At 46.1% G+C, this 19,844-nt stretch overlaps 1 protein-coding gene across 9 annotated transcripts in view; it reads left to right on the top strand.

Annotated features, from left to right (window-relative positions):
• LOC119164485 (phospholipid-transporting ATPase ABCA3-like) overlaps positions 1-14,648 on the top strand; it is a 145,668-nt gene extending 131,020 nt beyond the window's left edge. For all 9 annotated transcript variants that reach the window (XM_075871856.1, XM_075871855.1, XM_075871858.1 and 6 more), the window contains 5 exons: positions 68-235; positions 2,340-2,527; positions 4,317-4,490; positions 4,941-5,166; positions 9,776-14,648. In XM_075871856.1, the coding sequence (XP_075727971.1) occupies positions 68-235; positions 2,340-2,527; positions 4,317-4,490; positions 4,941-5,166; positions 9,776-9,985 (966 nt within the window). In that variant the 3' untranslated portion in view covers positions 9,986-14,648. The remainder of the gene's footprint in view (positions 1-67; positions 236-2,339; positions 2,528-4,316; positions 4,491-4,940; positions 5,167-9,775) is intronic.
• Positions 14,649-19,844: the final 5,196 nt, after the last annotated feature.

Raw genomic sequence — 19,844 nt, 5'->3', positions numbered from 1 at the left:
TGCCATATGAAGAATCCAGAGCAATGCAGGAATGTTTTTTTCCTGCTGCCTTGTCTCACTTTTATAGGCTGTGGACAACCTGACCTTTGCCGTGCACAAGAATGAATGCTTCGGTCTGCTGGGTGTCAACGGCGCGGGCAAGACAACGACCTTCAGGATGCTGACCGGTGACCTCCCCATGAGCTCGGGCAATGCGTACCTCGGCGAAGCTAGCCTTCAGAAAGATCTTAAGGAGGTGAGCTGTCCTGCTTTAACCCCTTCTGGTGGCCCCTGTGAAGAACTGTCTATAAGTGCATGAAATTTACTCAACCTTATTTCAAGGCTTCAATACTCAGCGGCTACAAATGTCTTGTGGTAGTACACATAGTACATGGATTTGTGCGCTTATTGTTATGAATCTTAAATAGTTTATATTTAAGCATCTGTTTGTTGAAACACAATTCAAGTTCTATTTTTGCATCAGTAGAATCAAATCTCAGGCTATCGGGCTGGCACCGAGCTGGACGAGGGTGAGGGTTTGCACAGAAGGATCGTACCTGCTACCTACAATGAAATTACGAAGCACTTCACTCAAACCTTGTTATAATGAAACATCGGTTATGATGAAGTAAATGAAGAACAGTTTTGGAATATATGTAGTGTTGGGAATACACCTTTAAACGAATTTTTGGATATAACGAACTTATTTTTGTGTGAGATGCAACTTTGTTATAATGAGGTTTGAGTGTGTTACCTTGTGAGAGAGAGTACTATCCTCCTCACTTGAAACTCAGTCAGCCTCGGGCACTTACATTGAGACTGCTACAGATGGATACAAACCGGAATCTGTGTACACTGAATGCAATATACCCTGAGAACTGTGCAGACAAAGTGTGCCCCACATTCAGGGAGAAGTCCACATTAGTATCATATTTACTTGCGTAATCCTCACACTCATATAATTCTCACACACCCCACATCGCCCAAGAAAAATACGATATTTTTTTTTCCTTGAGGAATTATCGCACCCCCCGAAAAGTTGAAAACTGCCGCAATAATGTCGTCTGCTTGTTCCAGCCACTCATGATGATAGCGCACGATCTAGTGCCATCTCTTAAGCATCAAACGTATTATTGCACGGAGATTCAATCCAATCCAAGCCAAGCCAAAGTGGCCAGTGCGCGTTGCGGCGTGTTTTGTATGTTGTTTTGGTAATCTTGGCACGTTATGAGGCTATACTAAAGCTACATGGCTGCTTCAAGTTGCAAGTGATAGATCATGCACTAAACAACGGCAACAGGGCCACCGGTAGGCCCATCGAAGCCTACGAGTGTTGTGTTCGCTACTTGTTGCGGCAGCTGAAAGCCACCAAGACGCGTTGGGCCTGCCGTGTGCCTAAAACTGGGATAGATGGTAAACTTTATTTCTTCAGAAGGAAACTGCGGACGATTCTATTAAATAGCCATCAGCCCAATACTGACGTCGTACGCTTACCTTTTGAGGGCTCCTGTTGAGCGACGAACGCTACCGCTACGCCCGCAACGCGCACAAGCTTTGCGTATGGTATTCTAATTCTCGACTATATGCTTCTACTTTTTGTGTCTCAAATAAATCTTGCCTTGTGTCGAACCTCTGCTTTTATTGTTGAGGTAAGTTTTATTTAGTACTTCTTAAAGCTTGCTGTAAGTTGCTGGTGTGAGAATTTCGATTTACGGCCACTTAGTTTTCTTTTTCGCTTTCTACGTTTTCGTGGAAATTTTCCCCCACGGAATTCTCGCGCGCCCCAACTTTGCATCGGTTTTCCGGCAAAAAAAAAAAGTGCGAGGATTATGGGAGTAAATACGGTAGGTGCCTTCTTATGGCCATTGTGGGAGGCGGCCATGCACGGCCTGCTTTTGGCTGACCAGCTTTGGGCTGTCCAGCAGGCACCCGCAAAACAAGCGACAAGCTTGTTCTGATGGTCACGACGTGGGAGTTGCCCACTGCGCTAGGGTGCATCCCGCAGAACCTCATTAAAGTTATTTTAATTTATCAATCAATCAGAGCTGAAGATTGGGAGATTTAGTTTGTGATACTTACAATTGGTATAGCACGCTAGGGTAATGAAGAAATGGCTGAGCAGACCGACACAAGAGGACAGAGCGCTAAGCTTAGTTAGTCTTCTGTCCTCTTGTGTCTGTCTGCGTGGTTGTTTCTTCTTACCCGTAATGCGCTATATATTAGTTAAATCAATGAGGCCATAAAAACTGTCAGTTTGGTTTCTGATCATATTCATTTTTAGGGTAGAAAAATTATAATTTCGGCACAACAGTACAGCCTCAGAAATACAACTTGCGCTTTTTTCCTTCCCCAATTTTCAGTTTCAGTCGAAGATTGGCTACTGCCCACAGTTTGATGCCCAAATAGACAAACTGACAGGACGAGAGACACTGGAGCTGTTCGCTTTCATCCGAGGCGTCCCCACACACCGTGTTCCGTCGGTCGTCAACTACATGATCAACCTGGCAGACCTGCAGGCCCATGCCAACAAGCCTACAGAGGCTTACAGGTGTGTTTCTTCTTGTAGATCTCGGTTCCGTACAGGCAGATCTTAGGTTACACATTTATAACTTGCAAATCCTACATCAATATAACGTTGAACCCAGTCATATAGAACCTACATACAGTAGAATTTCAGTAAACGAAAATCTGTTAAATGGAACTGCTGCTTAAATGGAAGAGCTTCCTCTGATATGATTGGTTTCATACTAGAATGCTGCAACCCACTTCACCTCTCAGTATATGGAACCCCTATCAAATGGAACACATTTTCCCAGTCCCTTCAGGTTCCATTTAATGAGAGTTTACTCTATTTAGTGATACTATCTGTATCAAGCAGTAGCTGTAATATACCCTTAGAAACGGAAGGTCAGCACTTTGCGATCAGTGTATCAAAAACATGTCCTGTTGTTTTCGATATACACTCATACCGTGGTATAATGCACCTGGATATAATGAAATGTTGGTTATAACAAGGTAAATTAAGACTACTACTGCATTACAGATAGCGTTAGGACTGTACTTTTATAGTGAATTTTTGGATATAGAGAATTATTTTTGTGTAAAACTTGGTTATTTTGAGGCTTCAGTCTATTGTATGCTGCACTGCACAAAACACCTACAAGTAGGCTTCTTCTAAAAGTAGTGTGATCGCTTCTAAATCTTTAGGGGTATTCGTGCCAACAAAGCTTGATCGTTTTGGCAGATGCTGTCAGATAGAGTACAGGAAAGAAATGCACGCTGTAGAGAAAAGATTAGCGGTGTAAGTGCATGAATATATGGACAGCTCATGTAATAAGAACCTTGTTTGCCCTTCAAAGCAAATAGGTTTCCTTTAAGAGGCTTTGCTACAAAGCAGCCATCCATGGAAGCTGAGAGACTGTGCAGAATAGCCCACTGTCGTGCTGAGAACTTTACTACTATCTAGAGCCTGCCTCTCGTGTTGAATTATTTTGAATTGCCTTCAGGTTTGATGTACCGGAATTTAATTCTAGAATGACTGGACAAATAGTGTTCCGTGGTCTTCATTAGGTTACCTTAAATGACACTGATCAAACACTGAAAGGTGTTGACTCTCTGCTGTGTTATGAGGCATTTTTCCTCAACTCCCATAAGCTTGAAGCATTCCTTTAGTCAAAGATGCACCTCTCCTTCCTCCCAAGCTTTCTGTTGTCTCTGATGAGACAACACATTAACAACAGACAACAGATTAACAACAGCTTAATCCTTCTAGATATATTGAACTGCAATCTAGTAGCAATGTGCCTTATGAATTAAGATGCGGCCATTATAGAATTCCACTTGTCCAAACCACCTATGGAAGGCAAGCACTTACATATTTAATTCCCAGTCTTCTCAACAAAGATACTCAGGTTATAGAAATCACGCGAAAATCTTTGTCTCTAAAATCTTTCAAAAAATATATCAAAGCTTACCTTCTATCCTGTCCTCAAGATTGATAAGTTCCATATATAGCAGTCATATGTTTCTCTGGTTTCGTTATTTGTAGTGTTATGACTCTCTCTTTATTACTGTACAAGTATGTACTCCATTTACTCTGTACAAAAACAATGTTACGCATGCATTATTAGTGTGTTATATTGTATTTCTTTGACCATGCTCTGAGTGGTGCTTTCGGGTACTTGGGTCTCGTCAGGCAGAGGACGTCTGCCTTTTGCCCTTGTATCCGAAGCATACATTTGTCTGAAATAAAGACAACAACAACAACACTAATGCTAGTGTATCAAGTTTAGTGTTTTACAGTGTTGCTCTCTTTCTTCTCCACCTTCTGCATATAGTGGTGGGAGTCGGCGTAAGTTGTCTATTGCCATGGCGCTGATCGGCAACCCTCCAGTGGTGTTCCTGGACGAACCCACCGCGGGCGTGGACCCAGCAGCACGGCGCAAGATCTGGCAGGGACTGGACGATGTGCAGAAGCTTATGGGGGCCGCTGTCATCCTTACCAGTCACAGGTTATTGCTTTTGCTGCTTGCTTCACATTACTAATAGGCTCGGAAAGCCACACGAACTGTCTCGCAGTTCTCGAAGGCAATGGAAGTAACTGATCCACTGTAGATGCGCCACACTCTTTGTGCTTATTGGAACTGGCCTTTGACATCTATGGAAGAATGAAAAGCACAATGGAATGTTTTTGTCTCGTCTACCGGTGTTTTGAAATTTAAAGAACAATAATTTCTGTTAGCATCTACTGATTCCGACAATCTATTTTGCATTCATCTCAACATTCAGCAGTACACTCACTTCAGCACTGCAGAGTGGAGTCTAAAAGGCAATGCAGGGCCCTTTGAAAGAGCTTCACTCTTGAAAATCTTCTTATTCAGATGCATATTCCGATGAAACAACAAAGTCTGATCGCCTGTTGACTCGCTGATTCTTTCTCTCCACTTTCTGGCACATTTCAGCATGGAGGAGTGCGAGGCCCTTTGCCAGAGGATATCCATCATGGTCAATGGGTCCTTCCGGTGCCTCGGATCGACACAGCACCTCAAATCAAAGTTTGGTGACGGCTTCACGGTCATCGTCAAGATGGGACAGGAGCAGGCAGCAAGCCCTAATGCGGTGCCGGCCATCTGCACTGCCATGTTGGCAAAGTTTCCTGGCAACTGTGTGCTCAGGGACAGTCATCAGGTGAAGTAGCGTGGCAAATATAGTACTCCCTTTCAAAAGGCATGTGCGGACATTCGAGGACGTTGAATATAATATTATCATATTTGAAATCAACAAACACGAATTACCGTATTTACTCGATTCTACCGCGCCCTCGATTGTAACGCGCACCCGATTTTCACCGCGAAAAAAAAAAAAAAACGTAAGACATCGATTGCAACGCGCACCCATTTTTCTCGCTGGCCCGCACGATCACACCACTCGAAAAAACGACTCCTTTCGGGAGCGTCTTCCATTTAAGTGTGAGGTACGGGCGAAGCTTGTGCCCATCTGACGTGTAACAGAGCATTGCCGTCACTGTAGTTTTACCGTGGACCGATGTCAGCACGCGAACTTGCTTCGCCCCTTTTTTCTCGACGGTTGTGGTGCCAGGCATGTCGAAGTAAAGAGGCGTCTGATCGGCATTTCCGATTTGCCCAAGCAGGTAGCCGTTGTTGCGCCGCAAATTTAGGACGAACCTCTGAAAACTGTGAAGTTTTTCATCGTACTCCTCCACAAAACTTTTCGCATATGCATGTTCCCCTTCGAAAGGAAAAGCTTTTCCTCTTCATAAAGTTAGTTAGCCAGCACCTGCTTGCTTTAAACTGGCTCCGCATTAGACCTTTTTCTAAGATTGCATAGCCCGCACTTGGAGCAGTTCTGTCGTCACGGGCCGCAGTGCCGCTCGCTGCTCAAGCACATACTCGCCGAGCAGCTCTTTAATTTGCGGAAACCGACCCTGCTGTGGTCCACTGAAGCCTTTGCGTGAAGCTTTGCTGCCGACAATCTTCTGCTTTTGTTTCCACCGGTCCCGCACGCACGTTTCGGGAACTCCGAACGACCGCGATGCGGCCCGATTTCCGCCCGTTTCTGCACACGCGATGACTTTTCTTTTAAAAGCGGCATCGTGGTGCACTCGAGTTTTTGGAGTCGGCCCTTCCACGCCGTCGATGCTAATGCACTACTAGATGACGAACTCCTCAGCACACGTACGAAGTGCCGCACATGGGAAACACATAGGCTGAAATAGCCGACGCGCCATGCCGACGCACGTAGGGGGCGGCCATTTTGGATTTGCCGATGGCAATAGATTGACCGTAATGTTTTTGTTCGTACTTGATTCTAACGCGCATGCGATTTATGAACTCGCTTAACCGGAAAAAAGGTGCGCGTTAGATTCGAGTAATTACGGTAAGACTATCGTACTGATGGGTGTGTGAGCCCTGTCAGATTGAGCCGTCAACTTTTGTATTTTGTATCTTTAACATCTAAATGAACAGTATTACGGTAGACACACACATAAACACAGTTGGGTTGGCACATACAATGTTTTGTGGCTTTAATAGTTTGTGTCGTAATATACAAGAGCGAGGAAACGTATGCTAACAATCAAAGATGGTGGCTTCCAAATTTCGTACGGGAAATACCGTATTTACTCTAATCTAACGCGCACCTTTTTTCTGGTTAAGCGAGTTCATAAATCGCATGCGCGTTAGAATCGAGTACGAAAAAAAAAATGAATACGGTTGTTCTATTGCTATCGGCTTTTCAAAATGGCCGCCCCCTACGTGCGTCGGCATTCCTCCATGTGCGTCGGCATGGCGCGTCGGCCATTTCTGCCTATGTGTTTCCCATGTGCGGCACTTCGCACTTGTGCTGAGGAGTTTGTCATCTTGGTGTGCATTAGCATCGACGGCATGGAAGGGCCTACTCTAAAAACTTGAGGAGTGCACCACGATGCCGCTTTTAAAAGAAAAGTCATCGCGTGCGCCGAAATGGACGTAAATCGGGCTGCATCGTGGTCGTTCGGAGTTCCCAAAACATGCGTGCGGGACTGGCGGGAACAAAAGTAGAATATTGTCGACAGCAAAGATTCACGCAAAGGCTTCAGCGGACCACAGCAGGGTCGGTTTCCGCAAATTGAAAAGCTGCTCGGCGAATATGTGATTGAGCAGTGAGCGGCACAGCGGCCCGTGACGACAGAACTGCTCCAAGTGCAGGCTATACAGGCCTTAGAAAAAGGGCTAATGCGGAGCCAGTTTAAAGTGAGCAGGTGCTGGCTAACTAATTTTATGAAGAGGAAAGGCTTTTCCCTCTGAAGGCGAACGGGCTTATGCGAAAATTTGCCGGAGGAGTATGAAGGAAAGCTTCAGTTTTCAGAGGTTCGTCCTAAACTTGCGGCACAACAACGGCTCCCTGCTTGGGCAAATCAGGAATGCCGATCAGACGCCTCTTTACTTCGACATGCCTGGCACCACAACCGTCAAGAAGGGGGCGAAGCAAGTTCGCGTGCTGACATCGGGCCATGGTAAAACTAGAGTGACAGCAATGCTCCGTTGCACATCAGATAGGCGCAAGCTTCCCCCGTACCTCATATTTAAACGGAAGACGCTCCCGAAAGGAGTCTTTTTCCTGAGTGGTGTGATCGTGTGTGCCAACGAGAAAAGTGGGTGCGCGTTGCAATCGATGTCTTACTTTTTTTTTTTCCATCGTGGAAACCGGGTGCGCGTTACAATCGAGGGCGTGGTAGAATAGAGTAAATACGGTAGTCTAACACAAGAATGCAGTGAGTCCAGTGCGAGCTGCTATATTTAGAATGCGCATTGCACAATCTGTTACTAGTGTTACTATTCAGAACAGCACCTGTTGAGATATTGTGGTTACTGCATTACTGTCAATGCAAGCACAATCAACCGTGATCGCTACATTATGTATGGTTCCTCAATCTCCTAGCCTTCATATAACACCCCCAGTGTGTTTCTATCACATTCATTGCTTCGGCCTAAATCTCGTAGCCTTCGTGTAACACCCCAGTGTGTTGCTATCACAGTCATTGCTTCAGCCTTGTGCCGAAACTGTGACCTTTTTGAATGCCCGATTTTTACATTGTCATGGACAAACTTTCCACGACAATATACCACACTGCGGGCTAGGCCTCATCACCGTTGATTGCTCTTGGATAGTGGCCTCGGGCGGTCAAAGTTGTGTTTTGTTAAGGAATCAATGAAACTGTGGTAGCTGTGCTTAAAAGGATGGGCACTATATTGTGAAAAAAAACATGGGAATGGGTGGCATGTGTAATACTCAAACGATGGATGTCGATTCAATTGCAGTGTGTTAGACATCATGAAGGCGCCCGATCTGGACCTTTTAGTGGGCAAAATTTCAGTCTTGATTCTACATAGTTTCTGCCGTATTTACTCGCGTAATGAATCCACCTTTTTTCCAGAAAAGTTGACGCCAATTTGCGGGGAAGGTTCATTACGCAGGAGAAAAAAGTCACTGGAGTTTTAACAGCGAAAATTTCGGGTGACTACTTTGCTTGTTTTGAGCCATGAACTGCCCGACAAATTTTTTTTGTAGCCAAAAGCTTTTTGTTTTGTTTAGTAACAAAAGTGCTTGGATCAACGCCGAAGTGTCATCCAGCCGCTCGGTTCCAATGCTCCAGCGCTTGCTGTTAGTAACCAGTAGTAACCAGCCGTGTAGCTAGCGTACCGGCCTGTCGCGCCCTGCGCAGCCCAACAACAACAACGCCGCGTCCGATGGAGGCGCACAAACGTTGTAGTAAACGTTGTGGGGGCACAACGCGCCGTCGTTGCGGTGGGTGCGGTTGCGTTTTGCATAAGTCGGAGATGGCGAGCGCGCGGCATGTTTCATGACGCAGCGCAAGCGCCATTCTGGACGCGACGCGCTTCATTTTTGTGCAGCTGTGCTTTCGTGGCGCTATCAGCAAATAGGTTTCTCCTACATTCGACAGATGGCGCTTTGTCGTACAAGGCCCGACTTTCAAATTTTGATTGACATCGTCCGTGCTTGCACTGCTCGCAACTATTTAGCGTGGCTTAGAAGTGTGGCAGCTTGGGCTAGTTGGTATGGCATGACGATAGTTATAGCACGAGAACAAAACGACGACACAGAGACAAGAAGGACAAGAAGGTGCCTTTCGTGTCCTTCTTGTCTCTGTGTCGTCGTTTTGTTCTCGCGCTATAACTGTCGTCATGTTTTGCGTGGTTGCAAAATTATCTTTGGCTTTCAATATGTTGTTATTTTGCAATATAATGGCTTGATTTAAGATTGTTTCGATCATTAATGGCACTGGCTATCATACCAAAACAAAATGAACAGGTACCTTAAAAAAAGTTTTTTTTTTTCTTTTTCAAGGATCTAGGCGAGGGTTGGGTTCATTATGTGAATGGGTTCATTACGGGGGTAAATACGGTTTTTAATGTGCATAATCGAGGTGGTCTTAAGTCTGGGTTTCTCGACTTTAATTTTTTAACATTTAGAAATTCAAATGATTATAAGCACCTCGCATCACATGCCCTGTTTCTCGGGCATACGAGGCTGCGCTCTACATGTTTTGCACAAGTCTTTGAAAAAGGTTGTTTTGGTTGGGTGGTACCGCTTTCAGCGCAGGTATTGATGACTCTGCCCGCTTACCTTATAAACAGTCCATGTTTATCAGGATGTTTCTTAGTTTAATTCGTTGTCTGGTAATTTAGCACATTCAGGCCACGGAACTGTGGATATGGATATGTAGTGAATACGCTTGCTGAACTTCTGGGTCATACTCGCTCTCTTGTCTTTCCAGGCTTTGCTCCACTTCCACGTCACCGACACTAGCTTGAGGTGGAGCCAATTGTTCGAGACCTTGGAGGCTCTGAAGCAGGAGCTTTCCTTCGAAGATTACATCGTTAGCGACACGACGCTCGAGCAGATCTTCCTGGCGTTTGCAAGGTCGCAGCGAGACGCAACAACTGAGGCACCCGTCAGCTGCTGGCGAAAGTGCTGTCCTTTCTAGTTCTTGCTTCGTGAGCCGCTCGCCTGTTAAACAGCCCTGCCAGTGTCGCCTGCATTCTCAACGCAATTTGGCGGGCATAGAAGGTAGCACCAATCTACCTCAGATGCCTCGGAAACTAAAGCTCCAGAGCCTGGGTCAAGACTTTCGAATGTTTCAAACTCGCTGTAACGTCAGTATAAAAAAAAACATGCGTGAGAGTGCCAGGCAGTTACAATGAAATTTGATGTACGAGATTTATATTTCTGCAAGAGCATAGCATGTAAGAGCCTAGTTACATCCAACGTGCTGGGCATGTGCACTTTTTGTGTACGTACGTGCAGGTGCTTGAATCAAGTTGGCTGGTGCGTCATTTCACATTTCGATTGCTTGTTTTTCATTTGAAGCGCGTCGGCTGTTTTGAAGTTGAACGAAACAACTTCAAATAAGAAAAATAAATTGACAGATATCCGCATGTTCGCCAGAACCACTGCAGCGATATTTTCTAGTGAAAAACCTATGCTCTTTTAATTCTTTTAATCACTTGAATTAACTTAAACATCTTTCGCATTCAGGGAACTTTCACTGAAGTCCGCTGCATATGCCTTACTTACACAATGCGAGACCAGTACATCAGTCCTAAAATTGATCTCGCGCCTTGCTGTGATACCGAAAGCTTCAGCCTTCTTGCCTTCTATACCCACCAACGTGCGGTGAGACGTGTGGATGGCGTTGTGTTGCCTTATGTGATGTTGTTGCGTGATGGCCGCGCTGCAGGCTATCGGTGGCGCAAGATTTTTCGCGTCTGAAAGGTGTTTTGGTGCTTTAGAGTAACGGTGCTTGAGTGCATGTTTGAGGCATTTTGAAATATTGGTGCCGAGCGCATGTTTGAGAGGGCTCTAAACAACAGCGTTGAGCGCATGTTCGAGACATAGTGTATGTCCCACTAGTGGAGCCTTATGGTGGAGGAAGGCTGTGAGTTTGTCGCAGAGTTTTGGGGCGTCATGCCAGACTGACAGGTCGGTGGCAGTGCCAGACTGACAGGTCGGTGGCAGTGCCTTGTGATTCTATTGTGCGAGATGGTAGATGCCTTAAGTATTTAAGTATGAAAGCGTATTACGATGTAGGTTTCTTTTGTTTCAAGTGAGTGGAGAACCAATGCACATATTTTATTTAAGGATGTATGTTTATTACGCGAAGCCTTGTTCACATAGGAATGTGAATTGATCTTGGCTATTGGGGTGGGAGGATGACCTGCCAAAAAGAACTTCCAGTAGTAGCTTTAGGCGATGCTGGACACCATAGTAGTGCGGTGCATCCTCTCTAGAAAACATTACATTTTCTCACTTTATGCGTTTAATTCTGTTTTGAGGAAAAAAAAGTTTTCCCACTGATGGTAATACAAGCTGGTTGAGATTATATAATGTTTGGTTTCCCTAATAGCACCAATTGGTCAGGCAACAATGCCGTAATGTTTCGAACGTTTCGGAAACAATGTATGCTATAACAGAAGTTGGTTCTACTTGAAGGATTATGTAGCTTTCTTTAAAAGCACTACTTTCATATTACAGTCGCCGACCGATTTTTCGGACCTGGCGGGGACCGAAAAAATGTACGAAAAATCGAACAGTCCGAAAAATTCGTTTTCGCCAAAAATTTGAAGTTTATTGCATCAGGCAGGTTTAAAAAAGTCCTTGATGCTGCTTTGCCTCAAACTACGCTTTAAGGCAATTTGGTTTGCCCGTATTTGCGCCAAGGTGACATCGTCGCCGTAAACGCTCAACAAAATTGTCACCGCGTTGGCGATCTCCGCCGCCGACCGCCATCCGGCGTCGACCGTTATCCGGCGACATCTAGCTGCGAACGTCCACTCTCTATTAGCCTGATTATGGCAGCTTTCTTCTCCATCGTCAGGGTCGTATACTTCCCACGCTTCTTCACACCACCTGGCTCCCGCGATGGCACAGATAGCGGAGCCATGGCACCGAGAACACAAAATTCGGTGCCGCAGATAGCCGCTGCGAAGCACACAACGTCTCGACGCTACGCGACACAACACGTGCAGAATGGCGACTGATAAAAGCTGCAACGACAATAAAAGAATCCTTCTTTCGCCTCCTCCCCGTGCGTTGTGATGACGATAGTGCTGACCGAAGACGAAAAAACGACATCCATCACCGCGTCTTTTAAAAAGCAAACACGGCCTCCGAAACTTAAAATATGGCGTGCGCATTCTAATCTCGGAGGCAGGAAAGGCATTTGAAGACCAAGCTTAGCCAAGCCGACGGAAAATCCAACATGGTGGCGTTCACAATGGCTTGGGGCGTGGCACAAAACGAGCGATTTAGTCCGAAAAATCGAACTTTCAGGGGCAAATTCGCCCGAAAAATCGGTCGAAACAATGCATTAGCTCTATGGGATCCCTGACGGTGCATTTATGAAGTCCGGAAAATCGGTCGGCGACTGTAAATATGACCCATATGATGCAGTTTTCTAAGTTTTGTAACGAATCCCTTCATTTCATTGTACACAGATACCAGGGGTGCCCATTTTGTGATAACCGTCCCAGTTGATGTCAGCAGGATGATTTGATCACACACATCGACTAACGCTTCATGTTAGGTTTTAAAAGGAAATCTTTTTATACAATGGCGCATTGGGAGACCGAGGTGTTCTTTGAATATTACAAATAATGGTAAAATGCTGTCATATGTGCTCCTTTTTATGCTTTACGTTGTACTTTTGTGTTGTGTAATATTTTGTGTAAATATGCTGGCAGCTGCTTTACTGCAGAATGCAGGCACTTTTGGAGTAAATTATTCTGCAATATTGTGTTAAGAAGGCTCTTGACTCTTTTTTTGTTAGACAAGGCGAAATAGATGAAGAAATATTGAATGCCTTTTACTGTTTCTATCTCTCTCAGGCTGTGCAAATGACATCGTTTCACATTGCAAAAGTTAGGAACCTTTATGAATGATTGAACGGATAATGTTTACTTTCAAATTGGAGCTTCTCGTTCGGTTGACACATTACATTAGTCATGATGGATACTAATATACAATAAATGTAATAGAACAGATAGCTGCTGTGTATAAGAGGTCAGAAAGATGATGCTGCAATGCCTCAAATTTTTACTTCTGTGTTTTTATATTTATAACTGCTCATGGGCATGTTGTTTATCTGTATGTACTCTATGCAGCAGTCAGTTGAAGTATTTTTCTCGTAGCTTTATCTTTGCACCAAGTGGGTTATGCAGATATGTGTGCTAGAATTAGAGCAACCTAGACTTAATTTCGGCCTTAGTATATAAATTTGCGCTGCTTAAATGTCCTCAATTTTCATGGTCTGGGAAATTTTTTTTATGGGCTATGGAAATGAGTGCTTATAGATGTTTACATTATTATCCTTAGTCGAATTACTGGTGAGTACTTGTATTCTTCTCTCCATAATGTTCCAACCTATCATTAATATTCAAAGGTTGGTTTCAAGGAATAATGTCATTCATCCTTTTGCACTTAACATTAAGACCATAGTTTTCTTTAATATTTGTGTTATAATTGTGCAAGCTCAAATAAAATTTATGCAAACATCATATACGGCTGTTGGAAGGTGCAAAGTGAAATATTTTCTAAGACAACTTGAATTAGCTTGGGAAGTGTGCAAATTGATGGGGAATCGTGCATTTTTGTTAGGTCATGATTACTTGTTACTCTAGTGCTGGCAGCTTTTATTGTTAGGTATAGTGTTTAGAGTCATGATGAGAAAAGCATTACAAATAATGTTGTAATGAATAAAGTGTTGGAAATGACAAAGCATGGTTAAACAAGGCCAGCACAGCACATCGGTTATACAAAGCTTTCACATTGTTGCTGTTCTACGTCGGGGCATGAGATTGAGTAGGGACGCCTTAGTGGCTCTGTAGGAAGTATGAAGTATTCAGCATTGATCTTGTACGTTGAACACTGGCTTGTGCACTGATGAGAGACAACAGATGCGCAACGTTAGCCTTGATTTTTTTATGAATATTATCAGCGGCATCTTTTTCTTCATTCACAGGCTGAAGTTGTAATGACCTGAAGAATGCACTTTTTTTTACGCTGTCTGTCTGGTCTTTTTCAGGCTCTTTCAACCAACTTTGGTAATTTCTTTTTGCTGAAATGATTTTATATGTGGGCCAATGATCCCTCATACGTGGCGTGTCTTGTACGTAACTGATGGAATATGTAATAATTTCATTTCATTTTCATTTTTCGAATATCTCTCCAAAAAGCAGGGAGTTTTTGAACTATGCATGGCACTTCAGCAGTATGTGCTACTTTTTTCAGCATAGCGCACGCTATGAAGAAAGAAACAGCTATTCTAAATGAACAACTCCTGGTCATCCCTTAAAGTATTTCTGTCGAAGTGCACAAATATTTCTATAAATATATTGATCATGTGTTTATCAACTTATTTTCATTACTTTTTCATCTTCATTCAGTCCTGCTCTGTTTATCCTGGTCAATGTTCAGTTACACATCATTACAGTTACATAATTACTTGACACATTTTTTTTTTTTTTTTAATTTTATTTGCAGACTGCATGCAGGTTATCAGTGTTTTATCCTGTCCAAGCTCACTGTGATGCTTTGTAATACCGATTCTCATGCCGCACTTGAAATAAAGTCTTGTTGAAGCTATGGTGAAATCTGTTCTTTTCAATGCTCGAAAGGGGCCCTGCAACGCTTTTTCAAGTAGCCATGGAGTAGATTCAGTAAGGGCGCTTATTGCCTCTCTAATTCACTTCTGCAAAACATTTTAGATTTGTCTCGTGCGAGCGAAGTTACAAAAATATACCGCATGCTGCAATAGCAGTTTCTTCTCTCTCGTTCCCATGGAAGCGCTGAGAGCTAATTAGAGAGGGATGGAGAAATTAAAACATCACACGGGCCTCGTGACCTTAAGCACACTCTCTCTTTCGAATACGTGGCTCGTCAGTGCAAATGGGCGCTCACACGTGGACAAGTCACGACGTCTCGCAATGTGCCCAGTAATCGACCGCACACACCATGCTCGTATCAGCAAATGGCTGTGACGAGTGATTTTTGAGCTTGTTCCATCATTTGTCGAAAAATAGAAAGCATTTTTAGGGGCACAGCTCCTTAAAGCGCGAGTCTGTCCATCCGTTGTATGTGTATATGTAGTAGTACGTAGCCACCGGTGGCACATATCCGCTCTAGAGCGGGTATGTGCGACAAGGGATGCGAGATGGGAGATGGAGGTACTTGGAGTGTTCACACAGAGCACCAGTACAGAACATCTATTGGCGCTGGGTGTCCACAACAACTTTAGAAAAATAGTAGAGGCACAGCAGGTCGCCCAAGTTGCAAGACTGGATTCCGCGGAGGCCAGCAGACAGTTACTAGCGCATATTGGTATAAGGTCTCCCATTGCCAGACAGAGGGAGTGCGTGCTCCCTATCAAAGTCAGGGAAATCTATACTGTATCTCATCTCGGGTACCTAGAAACATGCACCCCCAATACAACTATGGCAGACGCAAAGCAAGGGCCAGAGCCCTTCTTCGAACAGTCGCTATGAGTGAGGACAACGTCGCCTTTGTTGACGCAGCGCAATACGCAGTTTTTAATCACTTTGTTTCAGCAGCTACATCGTTACGAGGAGAGCTGCTGACATCTCCTACGAAAAATTCGGATGCCGACAAAACCGAACAGGTGGCAGTGGCTATCGCCATGGCCACGACGAACCGTTCTACTATTTACACGGACTCGCGAGCCGCCACTAGAGCATTTACGAAAGGCTCGGTGTGCAAAGAAGCCGCTCGCGTTCTCTCTGCTGCATCTTGGACAGGCAAAAAGCATATAATTTGGTTCCCTGGTCACGTGTGCAGTGACGCTCACGAAACCAACCCAAACGCCAACGATACTTGCACACTCCCAGACGCGAGGTCTCACTCACCGCGCCGGAAGTGGGCACTCGGAGGCCGAGGGAGGGCAGTGGCAAAGGGACCCTCTTCTCACTTTTAATGAGGTCTGTAAGCACTATCAGCTAGGGCGTCGGAAGTTTCGACTTCCACACCCACACCTAAGCAGACCACATGTAATCACCGTGCGAATGTTACAAACAACCACATGTCCATGTCTGTTTATTTGGTCAAAAATCATAGAGGGAATAGACCCACGTTGTCCGCGCTGTGGTCATCCGAGGTGCACCCTTCAGCACATTCTGTGGCAGTGTCACGACTTGCGCGGGGGCTCAGGGTCTTCCTCCACTGAGGAACACTGGCTCCAGCTCATCACCAGCTCCGCAAAGGACCAGCTGCTAAGAGCTGTCCAGAGAGCTCGCGAAGTCGCCGAGAGCCTGAATCTCCCGGCGCCATCGTGGGTGGGGCCTCCATATGATACCACCTGACGGGGGAATTCTCGTATTCTCAGGACCAAATAAAGCTGCTTGACTGTCTGACTAGATGGACGCATGGATAAACGGACCGACAAACTGACAGGCGGACAGACGGATGGATAGACGCGCCGACGTACGGACGAATGGACGCACGAACAAACTGATAGAAAGATGGATGGAAGGACTCATGGACAGACGCACGGAAGCACGGATGGGCTGATGGATGCTTCGCCCCACTCATCATCATTTTTCCGCGGAAATGCTGTGATTTTTTTTTAGCTGACTGAAAATTTATTGTGAATTCCTGGCCATGGGTTGCGCTATAATATTTGGCTCGCTTGTTCTCGGGAGCCTCGACAACCGATCGGGAGCGTTTTCTGACCACGCTCAAAGAGTGTTGCAGGGCCCCTTTTAAGATTGCCGGATATGAAAGCCCCGTTTCAAGCACACACTTGAAACGTACGTATGTGCACGTGAACATTAAATTGACTTTCCTGGCATTTGTCAGTACGAATTTGCGCCCTTTTTAGAAAACGAATATCGAAAGACTAGACGTTAGGTGATCTTCATGAATAGTGTTTTGACTATGTCTGGCCCATGCTATGTTGCAGTGCAGATGAAAGCAGGGGAAAAACGGGAACAATAAAACATGCCTTGCCTTTTTAGTCCGAAGTGTTAAAGAACCGCTGACACCAAATTTGTAAACTCGAAGTGCCTGTGTTGTTTGATAGTGCTGCATGCTGCGCCACCTCTGACCGATTATTAATGTCGAACGTAGCCAAGAAGGTAATTTAATCTTGCCTAGTGGGTGTGCGTGCTCTTCCAAGTATTTAGGTGCAATCGACATTTTTTGTAGTTCACGTACATAGGGAATCCCCTTGTGACGTTGCAGAAGTCGGGAACATTAGAGGGGCGGGCACAATACCCCGACCGGCACCCGGTGAGAACTGTTGTTCGTCACCCCTCTTGCTCTGTTGTCGGGCTGCTATCGAGGTGGTTTTGACTGCTTACGCCAGGAATGCCTTTCTTTTTTTTCTGATGGGGACACGCTCAAAGCGCGCACATCGTTTCATTCTTCGCCGCACTCTGGTCCCTTTATTTGAAAACGGCGCGTTTCAGCGTCACCAAAGGTTGAGCCAACGCCTCCTGTACTTTGTACTGTACTGTACCAACGCCTCCTGTACTATACTCAAAGTATAGGAGGCGTTGGTTGAGCGCACTTAGTCTCAGGCGCTCCTGCGCTGTGGGGCGCTAGTTTCTTACGGTATTTAGGCGAGCGTTTCGAGCTGACGCAGAATCGTTCTGCATTAACGCCGGTAGCGTTAATTATGCGATGCGTTAGTGCATTTACGATATCATTTCGGTCAAACCAGGCGCAATCGATTACTGTTAAAAGCTCTCAAACAGAACTTTCCCTAGCGGAGAATTCATATGACAGAAAGGGACAGGGAGAAACAAGCGCTAGGGCGCAACATAAGTTCTGCGCTAAGCATTGGAGGTGTCACAAACAAGATCATGCAGAAATCTACCTATGGTAAGTTTAACCCAGCTGTAATGGCGTAGTTACAGCAAGCGAAAGGTATTTTTCGTTTCGTTTTGCTAGGACTGCCAACAGGGGCGGCGGCCGCAGTAGCTTCGATTTCTGCGTGCTTCTGTGCTTTGTAAGCTTCTGTATGACGTGCTCCTCCCTTTGTCCCGGTGTTTGAGCAGGCAACCTTGGCTCCTGAAACACCGATTTCACTACCAGTTGTCTAGCCACACCTACTAAACGACACTGGGTTGAGGCTCTAACTTCGTTGAAGTGCATGCACAGACAGGTTGCCAGCACGCCTTCTATGGTGATACTGAGCGACCAAGCTCTGGCGAAGCTGCCATTAAACTGTAGGTAAACTTTAAGCAATATGCATACACGTGGTGCCGCAGCGGCGAGGCTCTGAGTAATAGTGGATACGGCCGCGACAGGGCCCGCAGGTTAGGCCTGTCAGTACCCCCGTGGGAATAGCTGGGTGGGCGCGGGGGACACTCTCCCTTACGTCGGATAACCTCAGTGAAGTTGCTCTCTTTTTCTCTCTCACGTGGCGTGACCTGGAGGGAAAGAGACGGGGACCTGCGATTGTATAGCATTAGTGTAGACCGAAGACCAAGAGCGTTCTCATATCTTACTTGCGTCAAAAACGGACTTGGCGTAAAAGCGGAGGGTATACGCTGACCATACTGTGCCTCCCCACCTTGCCCTCACCATTTTTTTTTTTTTGAAGCTTGTACCGCGGACAAAAGAGCCACCTGCGCCGGATATCGTGGTTTAGTTTTCTTTTGTTATAATTTTATTCTACAGTCGAAAGTATTGCCTATTCGGGCTGGCTGCCCTCGCTACGTCCGTGGCGACACTGTAACTGACTACGGAGCTCTCAGAAATGCCCTGCTAAGAAATGCATAGTGCAATGCGTATATAGGCCTGCGCAAGGGCCGGGGCGGCATGCTCACCCCACCAGTCACCTGAGGGGTGAAGGGTGAAAAGTCTTTTCTTACATTGATATAATAGGGATGGGGAACGCTGCGATAAACCTACGCCCCCACCCCCTCTCCCGCTGAAAGGAAACTTTGCGCTTGCCTGTGGTGCTATGAATTGCCATTTTGCGATGCAGTGAGACTCAGAGACTGATTAACGGGCTCCATGGGACTCTCCCACGCTCGGGATCAAACTGTAGAGACGCAGGGACTACTTTGTGCCCAATTGGCGACTTTAGAACGCCATCTGGTGACACGAATTTGGGGATGACGCTACGGATACAAGTTTCTGGCTGTATTAAAGATCGGTGTAGTGGTTAAGGGACGTTCGTCACTATGTTTGTTGATAGCGGACGAGAAAGGATTAACATGAACTTTTTATTTCATGGCATTGGTAGAACGGCTGACGACGCACGGATACGCTACCGTGTGCAGCGCCGTTGAGTCGGACGTCGCGGCCAACCCAGCAGTCAGGGTCGCAACTCCGGAGGTCCAGGATCAGGCCACGGCTCACGAGGACCACACCCGGTAGGCCTCGCCCACGAACCTGCTCCCGGCCACTGCACCCAGGCAGGAGCCGTTCGGCAGGTCTCGGCCTTGGACCTTGAACAGACACACCGGAGCTCGACCTGGCCGACACGTACGGGTCTCACGTCCGGCTCAGGAACGCTGCCAGGAACTCGTCCTCTCGAGCGGCGCACCGCTTCCTCTGCCTTCGTGGCCTCAACCCTCGAGCTCTCTTTTCCGCACGTTCCTTCTTCTTGGCCAGGGCACCGCCAGGTACCCTCGGGTGCACCCTGCAGCTCATGAGCTCGCGGCCCACGTCCGAGTCTGGCGCGTCGCTCGGTACGGCTCGGCACCGCTCGGCGATCCTCGATTCAGCCAGAACTCCCCAGGCACCTGGATCCTCGGCCACCCTGAACCTCGCCCGGCTCCGTGCTCCTCTGTGCGCACTCCCGCGTCTCGCCCGGCAGAACA

This window comes from Rhipicephalus microplus, chromosome 8 (genome assembly GCF_043290135.1).
Source record: "Rhipicephalus microplus isolate Deutch F79 chromosome 8, USDA_Rmic, whole genome shotgun sequence".
Classification (NCBI taxonomy): domain Eukaryota; kingdom Metazoa; phylum Arthropoda; class Arachnida; order Ixodida; family Ixodidae; genus Rhipicephalus; species Rhipicephalus microplus.
Note: the sequence above shows the minus strand (reverse complement) of the source record. Positions and strands in the feature narration are given on the sequence as shown.